At 36.5% G+C, this 20,735-nt stretch overlaps 1 protein-coding gene across 1 annotated transcript; it reads left to right on the top strand.

Moving 5' to 3' along the window:
• Positions 1-183: 183 nt before the first annotated feature.
• On the top strand, positions 184-15,227 carry LOC25497376 (bark storage protein A). Its single transcript, XM_013597659.3, has 5 exons — positions 184-543; positions 773-840; positions 933-1,088; positions 13,814-14,038; positions 14,732-15,227. Exons 1-5 carry the CDS (start codon positions 324-326, stop codon positions 15,062-15,064), a joined length of 1,002 nt encoding a protein of 333 aa, XP_013453113.1. The 5' UTR covers positions 184-323; the 3' UTR covers positions 15,065-15,227.
• Positions 15,228-20,735: the final 5,508 nt, after the last annotated feature.

Raw genomic sequence — 20,735 nt, 5'->3', positions numbered from 1 at the left:
GAAATAAAATTTGCTTATACTTAAAAACGGATGGAGTAATTGATATTTATTTAAGAGGTTGACATCTATTCAAAAAGCATAGCCTAGTCTATGTGGGGTGGGGGCATATTGTCTGGACTTCACAAATAAATTAATGTCACATTTATTTTATGATGTTGATATAAAAAAATGATTGATTGACTCCATGCATGAAATCATATCCAAATTTATTCTATCTTTATTTTGTTCATTTCTTGTGTGACATTATTTAATACTTTCACAACCATGTGGGCAATTGTATATTTTAATTTTTGAACCACTTGAAAGATAACCATTGGAGGAGAATGGAGTTTCTTCTAGGTGTCCTTGTGATGATTGTATTATTGGGAAATAGCATTTATGCCTATGGTGCCATTAATCAACTTTCTTGGAGAGAAATCAGCAATATTAATAACGAAGGACCATCTATTGGTATAGTTGTGCCAAATGCCTATGAGTTGAACCCTCTTCTTCATTCATCAAGCTTTGTGCCACATAACAAGTTTCCATACTTTGACTTTGCTGGTAATTTTTACAACATTTGATTATATTTGTATACATAATTACTTATGCATATGATGCATTCTTTCTCTTTCTGCATCCATTTATATCCAAACTAGTTCATTAGATTTTTGTGATGAGTACTAGTTGTTCTTAAGTTTGAGATGCTCATTAACACCAATAGCAATAAAATTTTAAATTTATGATAGAACATTACGACGTCAATTGATTTTTGGTAAATTTGATGATGTAGGAAGACATTTTCGGATTGGTGAATTGGAAAAGAAGAAGGTTATTGTTGTTATGAGTGGAGAGGGTATGGTAAGCTAAATTTCTTCTTGCTTATGCATTTACTTAAACTTCTGGTTATATTTCTTTCTTTTTTCTTAGTCTTTTGCTTTCTTTTTGTGTAGCTAAATGCAGGTCTTGCAACTCAATTGTTGCTTACTTTATTTAATATAGAAGGAGTTCTACATTATGGAATTGCAGGTAATTTAAATTCTAGATTCCAAATTGGAGATGTGACTATTCCAAAGTATTGGGCACACACAGGACTTTGGCATTGGCAGGTACATACAAGTTGCTTCAATTATTTAGATACTTTCATATAGTTTTCGAAGTTACAAAAATTTGTAAATGGAATCATAATTTTTCAATAGTTGTTTAAATGTCGTGTTAACAGGTGTCATAAGAGCAAAGTAGTCTCAAAGTAATAATTACATTATTTTCTATGCAAAAATTATTCTTTTTATTTTCTTAAACAATATTCTAAGGATATTTGTTAACATTTTCCATTGTTTAAAAGTTCAACGATCTAATTATAAATAGAGTATTAACAAACTTAAAGAAGCATATTCCACTAATTTTTCAATAATTTTTTATTTTAGGAATATATTTTTTCTTGTTTAGAAATCTACTTAAATATCATCCAATAATTTCGATATTTTCATAGTAATTAAATTTTAAAAATCATCCATAAAGCTGCCTTCCAGAAAACTTGGTAACATGTAACAAAAAAAAAAAAAAAAACTTGGTAACAAAGAAGCATATTCTCCACAAGCCTAGATTTGATGCTTTTGGATAATGTATTAAAATACACTGTCCAACCAAATTGGTCCAAGTTGTGTGTTAAGCCACAGTCAGCACTCTATGGTCAAAGTGCTGCCAATTTTATTTTTTTTCATTAGGAAATTTTAGAAAGATAGATTGAAAAGCATGTTAAACTAAACAACCATTAAATATAAGAATTTTATTTTGATACCTTCTTGTTCCCTTATTTAGCATCATGTTAAACAAACACCCTATTGTGATATCAATGAATATGATACTCATAAAGATTGGTGTTTTTATATGCACTATCTCTCTCCTATTGTTGGGTCACACATATACAATTAATTTTATTTTTTCTCTATATTGAATTATTGTATTATTTTAATATTAAAAAATAAATTATATAATAGTTGCAGATAATAGTTGAATTTGAATTTGCATGTAGCATCAATAGTCGTTGGAAATTTTACACAATTAGCGGTTGATAATTCTTGTATTTAATTACTCCTTCAAAATAACCCTTTTTTCAATATAATGCAAAATCATCAATCTCCCTCTTCTTCAAATTTTCAAAATCCTCTCAATCTTCAAACTCGTCCTTTTCAAACTCAAAATACTAATATTTTTTTCATTTTCTAGACCCCCATTTCCATAACAATTTCCCATGTTTCAATCACCACCAACTAACACCGTCGCTGATTATGAAAAAAGCATGAAACAATGTCAAACTTTGCACAAAAAGTTCATACTCCACCATCTTCTGCTCAAGTTGGGCCAGACAGTATTGTGCTCAATGAGGAAGACCATGCAACTCAAAAACAGCAAAGAGTAAGGTTCACCCCAGAGGAAGATAAACTCCTCATCCAATCATGGCTAAATATTTCTAAGGATGCAGTTGTACAGGGGTAAATCAAAGAGCAAATGTTTTTTGGCAAAAGAATTGCAGATGGTTATAATGAACATTGTGGTTATTTCCTTGCAAAGGGACCAGTACAACTAAAATCTCGATGGTCGAAGGTGAATTCCATAATTAAAAAATTTGGAGGGTGCTACAAGCAAGCCTATCCAAGAAGAAAAAAAGTGGTAGCTTAGAGTGATGTCATGGGAGATGCATATTAATCTATACTCAATATACACATGAATGTTTCATGTTAGAGTTGTAAGATAACAAAATGCTTGCCTTTCTCATTGATCTGAATAGAATATATACAACTATTGTGTAACGTCTAGTCAACTTACTAATTATGATACAACCTATTTACAGGGAACTAATAATAGCCAATAATGACCGAATATTCTATTCTATTAATTTTAGTAAATATAATATTCTATCAGACCCCCGCAGTCGAAGCGGGAGGTTCACGGACGCTGAGACTGGTCCGAAAATCATCAAAGAGAATGCGGGGAAGCCCTTTGGTGAAGATATCTGCAATCTGATGTCGAGATGGAACATGGAGGACACGTGCCTGACCACGAGCTACTTTTTCCCGTACAAAGTGTATGTCCATTTCAATGTGTTTGGTACGTTGATATGCTGCACAGGGTTGCCAGATAGGTAGATGGCACTAACATTGTCACAATACACCAAAGTAGCCTGAGGAATAGGAAAGTGGAGCTCCTGTAAGAGATTACGAAGCCAACATGACTCAGACACAACATTAGCAACACCTCTATATTCCGCTTCAGCACTAGACCGAGAGAGAGTGGGTTGTCTCTTGGAGGACCAAGCGATGAGGTTGTCACCGAGAAAGACACAGTATCCAGAAGTGGAACGTCAGGTGTCAGGACATCCACCCCAATCGGCGTCAGTGTAGGAAAGGAGTTTGGTGATGGGAGATGGTGATAAATGTAGTCCAAAATGTACGGTACCCTGAACATAACGAAGAATGCGTTTTAGAGCAAGCATGTGTTCTGTACTGGGTGCATGCATGTGAAGACAAACTTGCTGAACAGCGTAAGAGATGTCGGGTCTAGTGAATGTGAGGTATTGTAAAGCTCCTGCAAGACTACGATAGAGAGATGGATCTTCATAAGGTGTGCCTGATGAAATGCTGAGTTTTTGTTTAGTGTCAACAGGGGTGGCAGATGATTTGCAAGATTGCATCCCAGCACGATCAATGATTTCAGAGGCATAGGTGCTTTGACTGAGAAAGAGACCACCAGGATGACGAGAGACGGCAATACCCAAAAAGTAGCTCAGGGGACCCAAATCCTTCATTGCAAACTCGGATGCCAAGAGGGACATAATGGATTGGCGAAGGGCATGAGTGGAAGTAATAAGGATGATGTCGTCCACATAGAGCAGAATGTAGGCCATGTCGGATTGCTGTCGGTATATGAAGAGAGAATGATCTGATGTGCTATGTCGAAAAACAATGGTAATTACATAGTCAGCAAAGCGTTGGTACCATGCTCGAGGCGCTTGCTTGAGACCATAAAGCGACTTCTTCAAACGACAAACGTAGTCCGGATGACGAGAGTCGTGAAAACCCAATGGTTGATGCATGTGGACAGTTTCGTGAAGATCACCATGCAAAAAAGCATTCTGAACATCCAGCTGATGAATGGGCCATGAGTGAGAGAGAGCAATGGTGAGTACTGTTTGAATGGTAGCGGGTTTTACCACCGGGCTGAAAGTCTCATCACAATCCACACCTGCAACCTGTGACCTGCCATCACAAACAAGGCGAGCCTTATAGCGCTCAAAAGACCCATCATAATTTTTCTTATGTTTAAAAATCCACATACATCGAATAAGATTAGCATCTCTAGGGCGAGGAACTAAATCCCACGTCTTATTTCTAATAAGTGCATCAAACTCAGATTGCATTGCGGATTTCCAATTCGGGTCCGATAAGGCTAGTTTGTGATTTTTAGGTATGGGAGAGATGGTGTGGTTTGAGTGTGAAAGGGATAAGTTAAACATTGTGCGGGGTTTAGTAATACCCTTCATGCTACGGGTGATGATGGTGCGGGTAGGTGGTGGAGGATGTGGTTGAATTGGTGAGATTAAGGTAGGGGAGATTGTAGTATGTGAATTTAGTGGAGTTGGGTCGATTGGTTGGGCCATTGTGGTTGTTGCTGGTGGTTCGTTAGGAGTATCCGGTGGTGGATGTTGAGTTTGCCACTGTTGTATGAGGTAGGGGTGTAAGTCGTTGTCTAGAAAGTCATATGAGTGAGGGGAAGGGTAGTGTATTTTGGTGAAGGGAAATTGAGTTTCACCAAAGATAACATGCCTCGAAATTATTAACTTTCTGTTAGACAAATCAAAACACTTGTAACCTCTATGATTCAGGGGATAACCTAAGAAGACACGCGGAGTAGAACGGGGTTGTAATTTATGAATGGTAGGTGATGGGAGTAATGGATAACACAGACAACCAAAGACTCGTAAATGTGTGTAGCTGGGATCACGGTGGTAAAGGAGCTGTGTTGGTGATTGATTTTGAAGTGTTTTACAGGGAAGAATATTTAGCAAATAAGTTGCCATGTGAAGTGCATGATGCCAAAATTGTGGGGGAACAGAAGAGTGAGCTAGCATAGTGCGAATCATATTATTAATGGTTCTTATTTTTCGTTCCGCTTTCCCATTTTGGGAGGATGTGTGAGGGCAAGAGAAGCGAAAAATAAGGCCATTAGTAGTACAATATTGTTGAAATAGCTCATTATTATATTCACCGCCATTGTCACACTGGAAGGATTTTACATTTTGCAAAAATTGAGTGTGAATAAGAGAAGTAAGTGACTTGAACATTTCAAAAACCTAAGATTTTCTACTAATAGGAAAGGTCCACAAGAAATTTGTGAAGTCGTCTAAAAATAGAACATAATATTTATGGCCAGCAGAACTTAAAACAGGAGAAGTCCACAAGTCACTATGTAAAATATCAAAAGGTATGAGAGTAGCAGTTTGAGAATTAAAAAATGGCAATTTAACTTGTTTGCCTAAAACACACGAGTCACAGATGACAGAATTATGAGAAGTTTCACAACATATGAATTTATTCTTGCGTAGGGAATTTAAAACAGACACGCCAGGATGACCAAGACGATCGTGCCATAGACTGGACGTAAGACCGACAAAATTGTTGGGAGGGGTGACTGGATATAGGTCGCCATGACTATTACATCTGAGAAGAGGAATCCCCGTCTGAAAATCAGAGACAATAAAACCAAAAGGGTCAAAAGAAACATATACATTGTTGTCAGTGGTGAGTTGTCTTACAGAGATTAAATTTTTAATAATTTTCGGGGCATGAAGGACATGTTTTAAGTCAATGGGTTGGTTACAGGTTGTGAGTTGTGTGTGTTCGGTGCCGTGAATTGGAATTCCATGGCCACTGCCAACAATAATTTTCTGATTTAAATGACTTATAGGAGAATAAGACGAGAGATTACCTCGTGATGCTGTCGTGTGAGATGTTGCGCCGGTATCCATGTACCACTGAGTATCAGGAGGATGTAGAGACATGGTGTGCATAGCTGCCTCAATGTCAGTTGGTGTAGGAGATGAAGTAGAAGCTGCATACGCCTGAGGACGCTGTCCTAGGATGGCCGACTGTCTCGGAGGAGCGGTACGGCCAGTAGGGCGTGTCCACTAAGATGTGGGATACGGACACGGAGGTATGGCCCATGGTGGTGGGGTCCAACCCCATGATTGCCAGGCAGGGTATTGTTATTGCTGCGGCCAAGGAGGAGAAGACCAGGGTGGGGAGGTGTTGGGAGCTCCAGACTGAGGTCCGCTACGGTTACCACGCCCCCCTCCGCGACCCTGATTGCCACGAGAGCGAGACCGATTGTTGGGGTTGTTGGGACGACGGTTGCCACGTTGAGAGGTATCCTCAGGAGGTCACTGCTGAGTGGTGTGTAAGGCAGCAGGAGAGCCGGTGTTAGCCATTTTAGCCATGCCAGCTTCTTCCAAGGTGAGCATGGAGCGAGCCTGATAAAATGCAGGAAGAGGATTACTCTGGCGAATCAGGGTGGCCACACTACGATAAGCTTCAGGGAGTCCAGATATCAGTTGGAGTACCAGACGGTGATTGTTGACGAGAGAGCCGACATTCCTCAATTGGTCAGAGAGCATCTTGAGACGCTGGCAGTATGCAGAGACGTTGGGAAAGTCTTCCATGCGGGTGTTCGAGAACTCTTGCTCGAGAGTGACAGCACGGGCGTTTTGATTGTCTTGAAAGATGTCTACCAAACAATTCCATGCGGCTACCGCAGTGGAGTTTGGTTCCAAAATAGTCATCAGTAAGTCAGTGGAAATTGTGGAATAAATCCACTAAAGCACGGTGGCATCTAGAGTGGTTCATTGCTCATATTCGGCGTCTGCAGGTAGTGGCGGTGCTTTGTCTGTAGAGGGAACAATGTGATGCAATACTCGATGAGAACGAGCATGAATGCAGAAGAGTTCCGCCCAGGTTCCATATTGGTCCTTTTCCAACTCAAGACTAATAGGAATGTGGTTCCTAATATTAGAGACAACAAGAGCGGGATGAAAGCCATTTTTGAAAATGATCGAATTGACAGCAGCGGCGGCGGCAGCGGCGAAGGCAGAGGCGGCGGCGCTGCTCTGATCATCGTTGAGGTCGGAATCGAACATGATGAGTGATGGTTAAGGTAGAACAGCATAGAAAAATGAGAAACGGAGGTGATCGGAGGTGAAACACAACCAGATTGAGAAAGGGGGCGATGACGGCGCAGTGGGCACGGTCGAAGTGGAGGAAGGGACGCACGAGCACTGCTGGTCAAGGATCGAAGATCGATCGGATTACATGGCAACAGAGGCGGCGGCGGCGCAAAGGAAGAGGGAGGGGCGCGGCGGCACTGTGCGTGCGTGAGTGAGAAGAAGGAGAACAGAGTTCTGCGACTCTGTTTTTGTGTTTTTCTTTCTTTCTTTTTTTTTTATTTTATTAGAGAGAGGGATCGGTTAGGAGTGATACCATGTAAGATAACAAAATGCTTGCCTTTCTCATTGATCTGAATAGAATATATACAACTATTGTGTAACGTCTGGTCAACTTACTAATTATGATACAGCCTATTTACAGGGAACTAATAATAGCCAATAATGACCGAATATTATATTCTATTAATTTTATTAAATATAATATTCTATCAAGAGTTTGTGTGGAGATTGTTAAAAGATGAACCTAAATAGTCAAACCAATCACTTGAAGGAGCTAGTAAAAGAACAAAGACTTCGGCTTCTGGAGCATACCCATCCTCTTCTAATTCGTGCATGCCAGAAAGTTACGATTACAACCCAACTGAAAATAATGTGGTTCGTCCAATTGGGACAAAAGCAACAAAAAAGAAAGGGAAAATCAAAAGTAAACGAAACACATTCGGCTATTGTTGATCTAACTATGATGGAAGATGCGGCAAAGTTAAAAGCTTCGGCTTTAGAAAAATTGGGATGTAGAGTGCAAGAAAGTAACAAGTTGAAGGAAAAAGAGTTGCAAATGAAGGAAATGCACACAAAGATGAAGGAGAGAGATGTCGAGCTCCGGTACCTCTTCAAAGATACATCGAGCATGATAGAAGAACAACTTCAAGATTATAAAGTGTTGTCTAAAATAATTAGGAGAAAATATGGACTGGTGTAAAATGAAGTTTTTATTTTCCATTAGTTGTTTACTTTCTTTTTCAAAAAATGAAGTTTTTATTTTCCACGATTTTGAATACAATTTTATTAGATATGATTAATGTCAAACATTTTTGTTGTGTATGTCTTCAAATTGCAAAGTTGGGAAGCAGAGAAATCGTGACACGATTTGGCAAGCGTGTCACGATTTTGGTAATGTCAAGAGCTGTTTTCAGGGTGTCCAATCGTGACACGATTTTTGGCTTGCTGGGCAAGATTTTCAGGATAAGGTTGGTCGTACATTGGGTCGTACGCATCAATCGTGACACGATTGATGGAAAACGTGACACAATTTTGACGCTGAAGACTGCTATATAAGTGTTCTTTGCAGATTTTGATGGAGAGCTGGAAGAGAGAGAAAACTTGGGGAATCAAAGGAGGTAACTTTAGGGTTGAGAGTCTTTGATTAGAGTTCTCTTGGGTTGGGAAACATTGTAAACACCTTGGTGAGTGAAAAATCATTGAGTGTCTTATTCATTGGTGAGATTGGGAAAAAAAGGTAGAAATTAGAGTTGTTCTTTGTGAACTTGTCAAAGCTAATTTCTTGTAACTCTTTTGTATCTCTTTGTAAGAACTCATTGATGGTGGATTGGAGAGATCAATCTCTCCTCCAGAGTATTTCAAGTTTGGACCAAACTGGGTGAACAATCTTTGGTGTGTTTGTTTCTCTCTTCTCTCCTTTTTATCTTTTGTTTGTGGTTTTGTGCTTTTCACTTTGATTACTAGATTAGATCTAGGTGTTGTTAATATTGTTGTTGCTTGTATTTACTTTGAAATTGGTTACTATTTTCCTTTGCTCCACACATCATAGTTTGTATTGGTATGATTTTATGTCCGGAATTCACAACAATTTATAATGATCTAACTATTACTATTAAGTGACAATGTAAATTTTTTTACACCTACTACTAATTTAATTCAATCCTAAATATAAATAAGGGTGTAAAATAATGGTAGAGACATAAGTCGGACATATATTGTTTTTGAGAACTTCGTTCCGAACAAAATGACAATCCACTTCAATGTGCTTGGTACGTTCATGGAACACAGGATTTTTCGCAATGTGTAAGGTTGCTTGACTATCACAGTGAATAATCATGGGTTTATCATGAGCAACTCCTAGGTTGGAGAGGATCCCCTTTAACCATTTTAACTCGCATGTAGTAGTTGCCATGGACCTATATTCCGCCTCAGCAGAGGACCGAGAGACAGTATGTTGTTTCTTTGTTTTCCAAGAAATAGGAGATTTACCAAGCAACACTAGCCAACCAGTGACAGAGCGTCGCGTCAAGGGACAACTGGCCCAGTCTGAGTCACACCAACCGTGGAGCTGTAAGTCACATGCACTACCCAAAAATATTCCTTGTCCCGGATTACCTTTTAAGAAGCGAACTACTCGAAGTGCAGCTTCCCAATGTTCTGTTCTAGGTTGTTGCATGTATTGAGATAAAATGTGGACACTATATGACAACTTAGGCCGCGTGAAACATAAATAAATCAAACGCCCAACCAAACGTCGATATTGCTCAGGATTGGAGAGAAATTGCCCCGTAGCAAGTGACAAGTGATGGTTTTGCTCCAACGGAGTTGCAGCGGGTTTAGCACCTAGATGTCCAGCTTCAGATATAATGTCAAGAGCATATTTGCGTTGACAAAGAGAGATCCCTGTAGAATTTCGGGCAACTTCAATACCTAGAAAATACTTCAAGACACCAAGGTCTTTCATATGAAAGCAGGTGCTAAGATAGAGCTTAAATCGCTTGATAGCAGAAGGAGTATTTCCTGCAATAATCAAGTCATCAACATATACTAGGACCACAAGTTGAGTTCCTTCTTGCTGCAAAGTGAACAAAGAGTAGTCGAGGTATGACTGCTGGAAACCATATGATTTGAGGGCAGCAGAGAGCTTAGCGAACTAGCAACTGGAGCTTGTTTTAACCCATAGAGTGATTTGCGAAGCTTGCAGACTGTGTTTGGTTGTGATATTGAAAAACCAGGAGGCATTTTCATAAAGACTTCCTCGTGCAAATCTCCATGTAGAAAGGCGTTGTGCACATCCATTTGATGAAGTTCCCAAGCTTTTGCTGATGCCACAGCTAAGACAGTGTGTACCGTGACCATTTTTGCGACTGGTGCAAATGTCTCAGTGTAGTTGATTCCTTCCACTTGATGGTTTCCAAGTATAACTAATCGTGCTTTAAAGCGTTCAACTGTCCCATCCGAGTGATATTTTATGCGGTAAACCCATTTGCACCCGAGAGCTTTCTTTCCGGGTGGTAGGGGTTGCATAGTCCAAGTATTGTTGCGTTCAAGGGCTTGAATCTCAATTTGCATTGCTTCTCTCCAACGAACATCCTTTACTGCTTCATGAAAATACAATGGTTCTTTGTCCACAATAATGGCAGCAAGGAATTGTTTATGTGGAAAAGAAAACTTTTCGCAATTTACATAATGTTCAATAGGATAGGGTGCACCTGAAGGATGACATTCAGCTGGTGAATGAGAGGGAGGACTCAACTTAAGAACTGTATTCGTGACATGGTCTTTCAGCCGAGTAGATGTGTATTTGACACGACAACCTCTTCCCAAAGATTCAATCTCATCCTGCGTTTCTGGAGGAACAACAATAGTATCATCTTCAACAACAACTTCAATACGATTAGTTCCCTCCCTATCGTTAAGTAACGCATCTGTTATTGGTTCAAATGTATCTTCAAGAGACCCTTGCTCGTTATTTGGATGATCACTGGAACTTTCTGCATCAATGTCTTCACTAATGATGAGTGGAGGGGTTGGTTCAGATTTTTGTTTTTGAAAAGGAAACTGAGTTTCAAAGAAAGCAACATCTCTTGATACAAAGAACTCACAAGTCTCGAGATCATAGACTCGACATCCTTTTTGGCCATAAGGATATCCTACGAAGACACACTTACGACTGCGACTTGAAAATTTGTCTCCTTTCGTACCTTGGTTGCACGCATAACATAATGAACCAAATATGCGTAGGTGAGTGTAAGAGGGTGGTTTTCCGTGCAATACTTCGTACGGAGTTTTCCCATTCAATATTGAGCTTGGAGTACGATTAATCAAGTACCCTGCTGTCAAGATACACTCACCCCAAAAATCAATGGGCAAACTTCCTTGGAACCTCAAAGCTCGTGCCACATTGAGAATATGAAGATGCTTTCTTTCAACCCTACCATTTTGTTGAGGAGTTCCCACACAAGAGGTTTGAAATATCATCCCATGTTCAGCAAAATAATTCTTCATGCAAATAAATTCTGTTCCATTATCGCTTATAACACTTTTAACCTTTTTGTTATACTGCCTCTCTATCATAGCAAAAAAATTTATTAGTGTTCGTGCCACTTCTTCCTTGTCAACTAGTAAAAAAATCCATACTGCACGCGAGCAATCATCGACAATAGTAAGAAAATATGAAGCACCGCAAGAAGAAGGAGTTCTATATGCTCCCCATAAATCACAATGTATCAAATCAAATATATTAGAAGCTTTATTATTGCTCAATGGAAATGTTTCTCTAGTTTGCTTAGCTCTTTGGCATGTATCACAAAATTTATTTGATAACTCACTAACATTCTTACCACTACCACTGCCATTAGAAATTAAATGAGTAGTTTTCCAAGATGGATGTCCCAAACGCTTGTGTCATACTTCTAGTTGATTCATCCCTTCAACTCTGCAAGCCTTCAATTTTGGAATTTCTTGGAAAAAGTAGAATCTGTCCCTTCGTTCACCCAGACCAATCAGCATCTTCAAAGTGAAGTCCTGTATAACACATAAATTAGCAGTGAACTGGACATTGCATTGAGATTCATCTGACAGTTGTGATATAGAGATTAAATTGCATTTCAGCTGAGGAACATAAAGCACGTTTTTTAGTTTCAAGCCATCAGCAAGCTTTACTGTCCCTTCCTTAGTTGAAGTGGTAGTGTCTCCGTTAGGAAGTCCAACAGGACACCCCAATACTTCTCGTACGTCACACAAGTGTTGTAAGGTTCCTGTCATATGATTGGAAGCCCCACTGTCCAAAATCCATAAATTGAGTTTAGTCTTACCAGTCATGCTTTCATTTGGAGTGACCTTGGAAGTGTTGAGCATATCCATCAAAGTCTGCCATTGCTCCCTACTTAGTCCTGTCATGACAGAATTTTCTCCATCTCCGCTAGATCCCAGACTTTGGACGGCATGCGCACGTACGACGCTCTTTTGTGCACGTCCACTGCTACTTCCACTACGATTATGTCCTCTTCCTCGTCCACTGGCGTTATCATCACTTCTTGGACGTTCACCCCACCAATCGGGATATCCGATCAATAGGAAACAGCCGGCTTCATCATGACCAGATCTGTTACAGTTTGTACAAACTGATTTGTTCTTGATCTCGCGCCCTTTCATCCTTGCACCTGTTTGAACAGCCAAGGCCATGACCTCAGTCCTTTCTTCTTTACCTCGGATGACATTCCGCATCCTTTCTTCTTGTACCAGAATAGAGTACATCTTATTTAAAGATGGAAGAGGATCTGTGGATAACAAGTTTGAACGAACAGTTCCATAAAGCACATCATCTAGTCCCATCAAGAATTGATGACATCGTTCTTCCTGTCTGCGTTTCTCAAGTTTCGCTGCAATACCACATTTGCAGCCTTGACAAGTACAAATTGGTACCTGTTCATAGTTTTCCAAGTCATCCCACAAGGCCTTCATCTTTCCGTAATAAGCCACCATGGTCAATCCACCTTGTTTGCATTGAGTCAAGTCAGATTTTAGTTGCTGAATCCGTGGACCATTTGCAACTGAAAACCTTTCCTTGATGTCATCCCAAAGCTCTTTGGCGGTTTCCATATACGACATGGTTGATCGTAATGTAGGTTCTACTGTATTCAAGATCCATGACACCAACATGGATTGAACAGTCCACCAATCCTCCATTTCAGATTCTTTTTTCGGTTTCTCTATGGTTCCATCAATGAAGCCCCATTTTCTTCTTGCTCTCAAAGATGTTTTCATAGCACTAGCCCATTCACCGTAGTTTTCACCCTTCAGCTGCACCTGTGTGATTACATTTCCAGGGTTATCATTGGAATTGAGATCGTAAGGTGATGGCCTTTTCTTTTCAGATTCATTCTTTTCTGCCATTATTTCTGTCGTGTGTGAATTTTACTGATAAAGGGAAGGCTCTGATACCATGTAAAATAATGGTTCAGTGTCTTTTATTTCTCAAAGATATGAAGATTATATACACAAATAGGCACCTACAGTTTTTCCTAGATTTGTGTCTCATGACTGATATGCCTACGATATACAAGTTGACTAATTACAATACAGCTCATGAGCTAATTAAACAGCTACTGTCAAGGAATATTACATATCAATTCTCATTCAATTCTGATTTGCCTCATTAAGAGTTGCCAAATATAATCTAATAAATGGTTAAGAAGTTTAAAGTGATAACTTTGACTTGGAACATGTGCATTTCATATTAAAGATGTCTTAATTACTACTTTTAAAGTGATAACTTTGATTTGCCAAACCCATATAATAATTTCATCTTACTCTTATGATTTAATTGAGCAGAGATTTGGTGAAGACATTGGAGATTTCGGCACAGAATTGGGCTATCTTAAGTTTTCGAATTACAATAACTACACAAAACATTCCAAATCAGAGGAAAATTTGTTGAACAAGGTTTGGTATCAACCAGAGAGAATTTTTCCTGTTGATGGAACTCCTGAAGTTTGGCAGCCTGTTTTTTGGGTTCCAGTTGACAAAACTTACTTTGAAATTGCAAGAAAGCTCAAGGTGAGTTCAACCCCCTAATCACCATCTAATTACAAGTGTTTGTTTGGTTCTGCGTACAAAATTTGATTTTGATTAATTGATATTGTAAATTTTCTTTTAGTTAAAAGTAAGTTCTAAGATAAAAATATTTGTGTTTTGTTACATTCACAGGAAAATTAGTTGAATAATGAATTTGAGTGCAAAAATTACGTGCAGAGTTAAAATTATAATCATTGTTTAAAATTAGAATAGATTCTAGATGAAAAACAAATTTTAATAATCTCCAAACACACCAAAATAAATTTTAAGTCATAAGGATCACTTTTGACTCTCTAAAGAGTCAATCCAAACATGCACTAGATATTTCAATAGAATAAAGGTTCAAATTTAATAAACTAGGTCATTAGATAATTGATTAAATAAAAATATCGATTTAGTAATCATTTTGAGGGATTTAAATTGTGTGTAGTGTGACTGCCTGCAGTTAGCTGAATTCTGACCGTCCATAGGACGGTCTAAATTTCAATACATATTTTGATTTTTTTTTTTTATATTATAATATACGGATCTTGAAATCTAAACCGATGATCATGGTTGGACAGTTCATGTGTGATTGGATGCATATGACCACACACAACCCTAAACTCATTTCAGCCACTACACAAATCAAAATATACAATTATTTGAGGCTAATGTTTTACTTATTCTCCACAGAATGTTGAATTGAGTAGTTGTGTAAACACAACTTGCTTACCAAGAAAGCCTATTGTGGTGAGAGTAAAGAAAGGGGTCACTGCCAATATATTTGTTGACAACAAAGCATATAGAGATCATTTGAATTGTAAATTCGATGCTACTCCAACAGACATGGAAAGTGCTGCAGTTGCTTTAGTTTGTTTCCAACACAAAATACCTTTCATTGCCATTAGAGCATTGTCTGATTTTGCTGGAGGAGGTTCAGCATTGTCCAATGAAGCATCTATCTTCTTATCTTTAGCCTCTCAAAATGCATTTCATGTTCTTGTCAAATTCATATCTTTATTATAATTCAGTAGCTTTAATCCCTTTCTCATGAGCAAGGGTCATTTTGAGAGGGAAAAAGAAATTATGTGTTTCAAATTCTCTCTTAGATTATATACTCAAAATGAAATATAATTATTCTTTATTGAATTTGAAATGCAATAATATTGTCATCTCTTCTACTAGGTCATCATAATCTTTTTATCTCTCAAATTTTCTCTATCATTCGTTATTCGTAAACACACGATAAAATGTTTGTCTTCAACCTTCAATTTTATTTTTTTAAAAGCGACAGTCTTGACTCTTCGTTGTCATTTTTGATGAATAAAGGGACACGTGCGCACTCTAAAAACTAACAAGATAATTGAGATTAATTAGGAAATAGGAAGATTAGTGATTGCAGAATTAGGAAAATCAAGTTCATATATTTATTAGGTTGTTGTTTGTGTATTAATACTGGACTATGATGGCTGTAACTTATTGAATTGCTGGTATGGGAGGAAAGTAGCAATGCACTGCAAAGAACTCGGTTAACTCGAGTGATTAAACTTTAAATTGCGCGCAAGAAATACATGTGCATTTAATAATTATGTGTTTCTAAACTCTATTGTTTTCCTATTTGCAAGTCATAATTGTGATGTTCATATCACAAATGTCTCTACAAAATACAGATACTTGCCTCAGAAATGAGGACCATGTGCATTAAAAAGCCTCTTACTCTTGATTTATCCTCTGGTCCTCTCCGTTGTAAAATGATAGACTCAACAGACATAAGACAAACATTATATAGTGATTGTGCATGCTTTTGCATAAACTTTAGTTCGTATAACTTATTGCTAAAGCAGAATATAGCCGATGAGCTCAAGGAAATCGTTATACCACAAATCGGTATGTAGCATATTTGTAATTTGTCCGCGCACTGGGAAGGATAATATTTATTATTTACATACGCATACAAGACCAATACATAGATAAAGAAAGAAGGAGTTACACTAAAAAATATATATTCACCAAAAGAAAGTTCAAATCTAAATAGATGCAAAAGTTCCAAAGACAAGCGAAAATCTAAATGTTCATTGTGCTTCAATGAACAATATTGTTCAAACCAGTGTTGTCAATAGGAAGAAAAAAAACTAGGTTGCAATGCACTAAAAGTAAAAATAGGAGAAGCACTATGAGTTATGAGTTTGAGCTCTTTGGAGAACCAATCTCTTGGTGCTCAAAGAAACAAACAATTATTGTCCTCTCATCATGTGAAGTTGAGTATATTGCGGCTTGTTACGCAGCATGCCAAGCTATATGGTTCCAACTTCCATTAATTACATAATAAAAAGCATCCAAGACCAAGAGATGTAGTGCAACTATTGGAGAATTACTATAGCTCTTAGGAGGAGCAAACATATCGAAACCAAGTTAATAAAGGAAGAATAGAACTAGTGTTTTGCAGTTCTGAGGATCAATTAGCTGACATTAAGACTAAATCGTAGAAGATAGAAAAATTAGAAGAGATAAAAAAAAAACATTCTTAAATGTAGTTTCATTAGTAGAGAAATAGAATTAAGAAGTGTGTTGAAATTGAAAGCGTGCTTCAACTTCTGTTATAGTAGTTTAGAGAGTTACTTACATAGCAAGTAATATGGCTAGTTAGTATATAATGTGTGTTTACACACAATAAGTTAGAAAGTCATAAAATACTAACTACCCGTATTACTTGCTATGCAAGTAACTGCTCTAAACTACAAAAAAAAAAAAAAAAAAAAAATCAAAACTTAGAAACTCAAAATAAAATTAGTGGCAACATCACACTTCATTGAATACCCCTATTTTCAGCACCATCGCAACTTCTTTTTACTAGTTGCTTTTTCGTTTCTACATTTTGAGCTCTTTTTGTACCCTCTTCTATCTTCACTTGCTTGTACTCCTCTTTATTTACCAAAGTATGATTAAAGTTTTCACCAAGAATGCAAGCAATCAAAAGTGAAATCCATCTTTTCCATTTTTTATCCATGCAAATCCATTTTTACTGTCAAAACATACAAAAACAAAGAACTCAGATTTATATCTTGGTCATAGTGATAGATAAATAGATGAAATTAAAGTCTATAAAAGAGAAAAGAGAGAGTTTTCATATTTTGCAAACAACACTACACTACACTGCTATATTCATCAAAAACCCATCATTCACAATGTTTCCTTGAATCAAACCACAACCTCTCATATCACTACTTCCCTTTAATTAATCTATCATCCTTTTTATTTTATTTTCCTTTCGTTTACTTTAATAATATTTTAACTATTTGTTCAAAGATTAATTAATTACTGTCTTGTTTTATATTATTAGTTCATTATATTTTCATAATAGGCATTTGAGCCTGATTTAAAATCATTGCAAGAAGAATCTTTTCTTTAAAACAAATCAAGAAACAAACGTTTCTACCCAAAAAAAACTACGTAACTTTGATTTTCTACCCCCAACACACAAATATTTTTATATTTTCCTCTCTATATACTTTACATTTTATTTAAAACTTGAATTTTAACTTGTATCTAATATTAAGGAGAAAATAAATGTATTTAAGTTAACAAAGTTTTTTCACAATTAACTAGAGATAACCGTTTTTGAACGGATGTTAATACCTTCCCTCTATGTAATCGAATTATGAATTCGAAATCTAGTTTAAATGACTATTTTTGTTTTGAAGGGTTTTTATAAGGTACATCATTCCAAGCACACATTGTCAGATCATTAAGAGTGTTAATATCAAGGTCTATGTCATACTTATATTTATCTCACTCCTATAATTGAACATAAACAGATAACTTATTGCACAAATTTTAAGACTATTAAAAATATTTTCTCAAACTAGAAGAAACTCACTTTGGTTAAAAAAATGCTACATCAACTTCATATTTTGCCTTAGCCATCTGAATCTCCCTTTCAACATCAGTTGTGTCATTCTAAATCTTCCATGTCTGAGGCAAAACTGAATTATTTTCTGAAGTAATCAATCTTTTTTGTCATCTCAATATCGTAGGAGAGAAAGACAATTGTCTTTAGAAGAAATTTTGAAGTTTCACAATTTGTGTTAAATATTTTATCAAACACGTACTAGTTGAAATTCTTGGCTTTCAAGATAGCTCTTGAAAGCCAAAAATTTCAACTATTACGTTGTCTTTGAGAAAATATTTAACCCTAATTGTGATCGTGAAATTTTCAATTTGCTTCTTAATTTGGATATCTTTCTCTACTACAACATTGAGATTAGAAATATAGAGATTTGGAATGGCATGATTGGTGCCGAAAAACATTCAATTTTGCAGTAAGAGACTCGGAAGCTTTACCCTTTTACAAAGAGCCCACAAGTTTTCCTCCTTCCTACAAAAAATACGCATGTTACATTCCTTCAAAATAATCCAAGCAACTGAAAGCCAAATAGAATTTCAACTTCTAACCATTGATGAAACAAAATATTGACTTTTTAGCATGGTTCGCAAGTGTACATCTAAATTTTGTCTAGATGTATACATTCCAACAATGAAATCATGCTTCTCAATTTTCATGATTTTTTCAACACTTAGCTTGTCATTTGATACAACTTTGCTAAGATTATTTTCACCCCTATGTATATGGAAAACCCATATCTTTGTAATTTTATTCTCTTTGAGGGGGGAGAACTTGCCTGGACTCTATTATTCTATTTTTGTTTGGACTATCTATAATTCTATTTTTGTTTGGAATAATTATTAAGCAAGTGGCAAGGGTTCGATTCTTGACTCTTGTATGGAGAAATTTTGGTTTGGAGGAAAGAACCCACTTTGTGTGTCGCGCAAGTTTTTTAATGGATATTAGTCATTGTTAAATGACGGTGAAGACTTTGTTTCAATAACATGGTAACCAAATAAAAACATCCAAATTGATTCAATAAAAAGTGCATTAATTGATCATGTTGATGAAAGAAAAGTAATGTTGTTTTACCAACATACCTTAGTTTGAGTAAAACTGAACCCATGTTTTTTAAGCATCGTATCAGCTTTGAATTTTGTAGATAAAATAAATGTGGTTGGTCTGAGAGATTCAGCAAAATCAACGGATATTTCAGAGCATTAACATAGTTATTAAATTGACTCCCTTACTACTCTCTTTTTTGTCTCATCTTCATTTTCTTGTTTGACATTGACACACTAATATATATATACTTTGACATCTTCATTTTCAAAGTCAAATTGATTCTCTATGTTTTTTTTATACTTTGTTCATTTCTTGTGTGACATTATTTAACTTTTCACAATTATATACTTTTCATCTTTGAATTACAAGAAAGATATAACCATTGGAAGAAAATGGAGTTTCTAGGTGTCCTTGTAATGGTATTATTTGGAAAGTAGCATCAAAGGCCTATGGTGTGAATGTGTGATTAATCAGCTTTATTGGAGAGAAATCAGCTTTCTTCATTCATCAAGCTTTGTGCCACATAACAAGTTTCCTTACTTTGACTTTGCTTGTAATTTTTAGAGCAATATGTTTTCAATTATTTGATTACATTTGTATACATAATCACATATTCACATATGCATATGATGCCTTCTACCTTTTTTTGCATAATATGTTCAATCATGGTTCAATTATGTTCAACCTATTCTGGTTTGTGTTGCATTATGAGCGAGAGAGTGTGTGTGAGAGAGAGAGATATGGGAATTTGTGTCATGCATCCCCCATTCACTTCTACTACATTCTAATGCAATGTTGATATTGAGATAAAGGGAGAGGAAAAATATGGGGACGAGATATTGAGAGAAATAAAAAGGTGTATGATCTAGATCATGATAATGAGTCTACTTGATAAAATTAGTTTAAAATTAGGAGCAGCAAGATGTAAAATCAATTTTTTCAGTTAGAAATCTTAGTCTAAAAACTAGTACATAATTGATACTTGATAAAATACAAATTTCGATTTAATCATCATTTTGAGGGATTTGGGTTTTGTATAGTTGTACGCATACAGTCACCTAAATTTATAGCATTCCATCAAGGTCAAACGATCCAAATGTCAATACATATTTTTATTTTATTTTAAATTATACTAAACCGAACATGAAATCTAAATTGTCTGCTCTTGGTCAGACGGTTCATATGTGATTAACTCTGTGTGACTCCAAACAACCCAAATCTCATTTCAGTCACTACATAACTGAAAATATATAATAATTTGAGGTTAACTTTTCACTTATTCTATACAGAATGTTGAATTGAGTAGTTGTGTTAAGACAACTTGCTTGCCAAGAAAGCCTATGGTGGTGAGAGTAAAAAAACGGGTCAGTGTCAATGTGTTTGTTGACAACAGAGATTGTAGAGATCATTTGAACTCCAAATTTGGTGATACTCCTTTCATTGCCATTAATTAGAGCATTGTTTGATTTAGCCTCACAAAATGAAGTATAATCTTTTTTATCATTAGCCTCACAAAATGCATTTGATGTTCTTGTCAAATTCATATCCTTGTTATAATGTGTTTCTCAAAGTGTAAGCAGGAGATATTTTGAGAGGGAGAAAGAAATTGTGTTTCAAGTTCTCTCTTGTATTGTGCACTCAAATGTACTCAAAATAAAAACCTTATGAAATCAACTTATTTATTAAGAGAGTTTTAAATACAAACAAAAAAGAGGTTTAATATATGTAATCAAATATTATAGAAGGTTT

This window comes from Medicago truncatula, chromosome 6 (assembly GCF_003473485.1).
Source record: "Medicago truncatula cultivar Jemalong A17 chromosome 6, MtrunA17r5.0-ANR, whole genome shotgun sequence".
Taxonomy (NCBI): domain Eukaryota; kingdom Viridiplantae; phylum Streptophyta; class Magnoliopsida; order Fabales; family Fabaceae; genus Medicago; species Medicago truncatula.
Note: the sequence above shows the minus strand (reverse complement) of the source record. Positions and strands in the feature narration are given on the sequence as shown.

Bases quoted from the DNA above. Each gene is read 5' to 3' on its own strand.
- LOC25497376 (XM_013597659.3), top strand. From the start codon at position 324: ATGGAGTTTCTTCTAGGTGTCCTTGTGATGATTGTATTATTGGGAAAT. The intron at 841-932 runs GTAAGCTAAATT...CTTTTTGTGTAG, and splicing joins TTATGAGTGGAGAGGGTATG to CTAAATGCAGGTCTTGCAAC. The intron at 1,089-13,813 runs GTACATACAAGT...TTAATTGAGCAG, and splicing joins CAGGACTTTGGCATTGGCAG to AGATTTGGTGAAGACATTGG.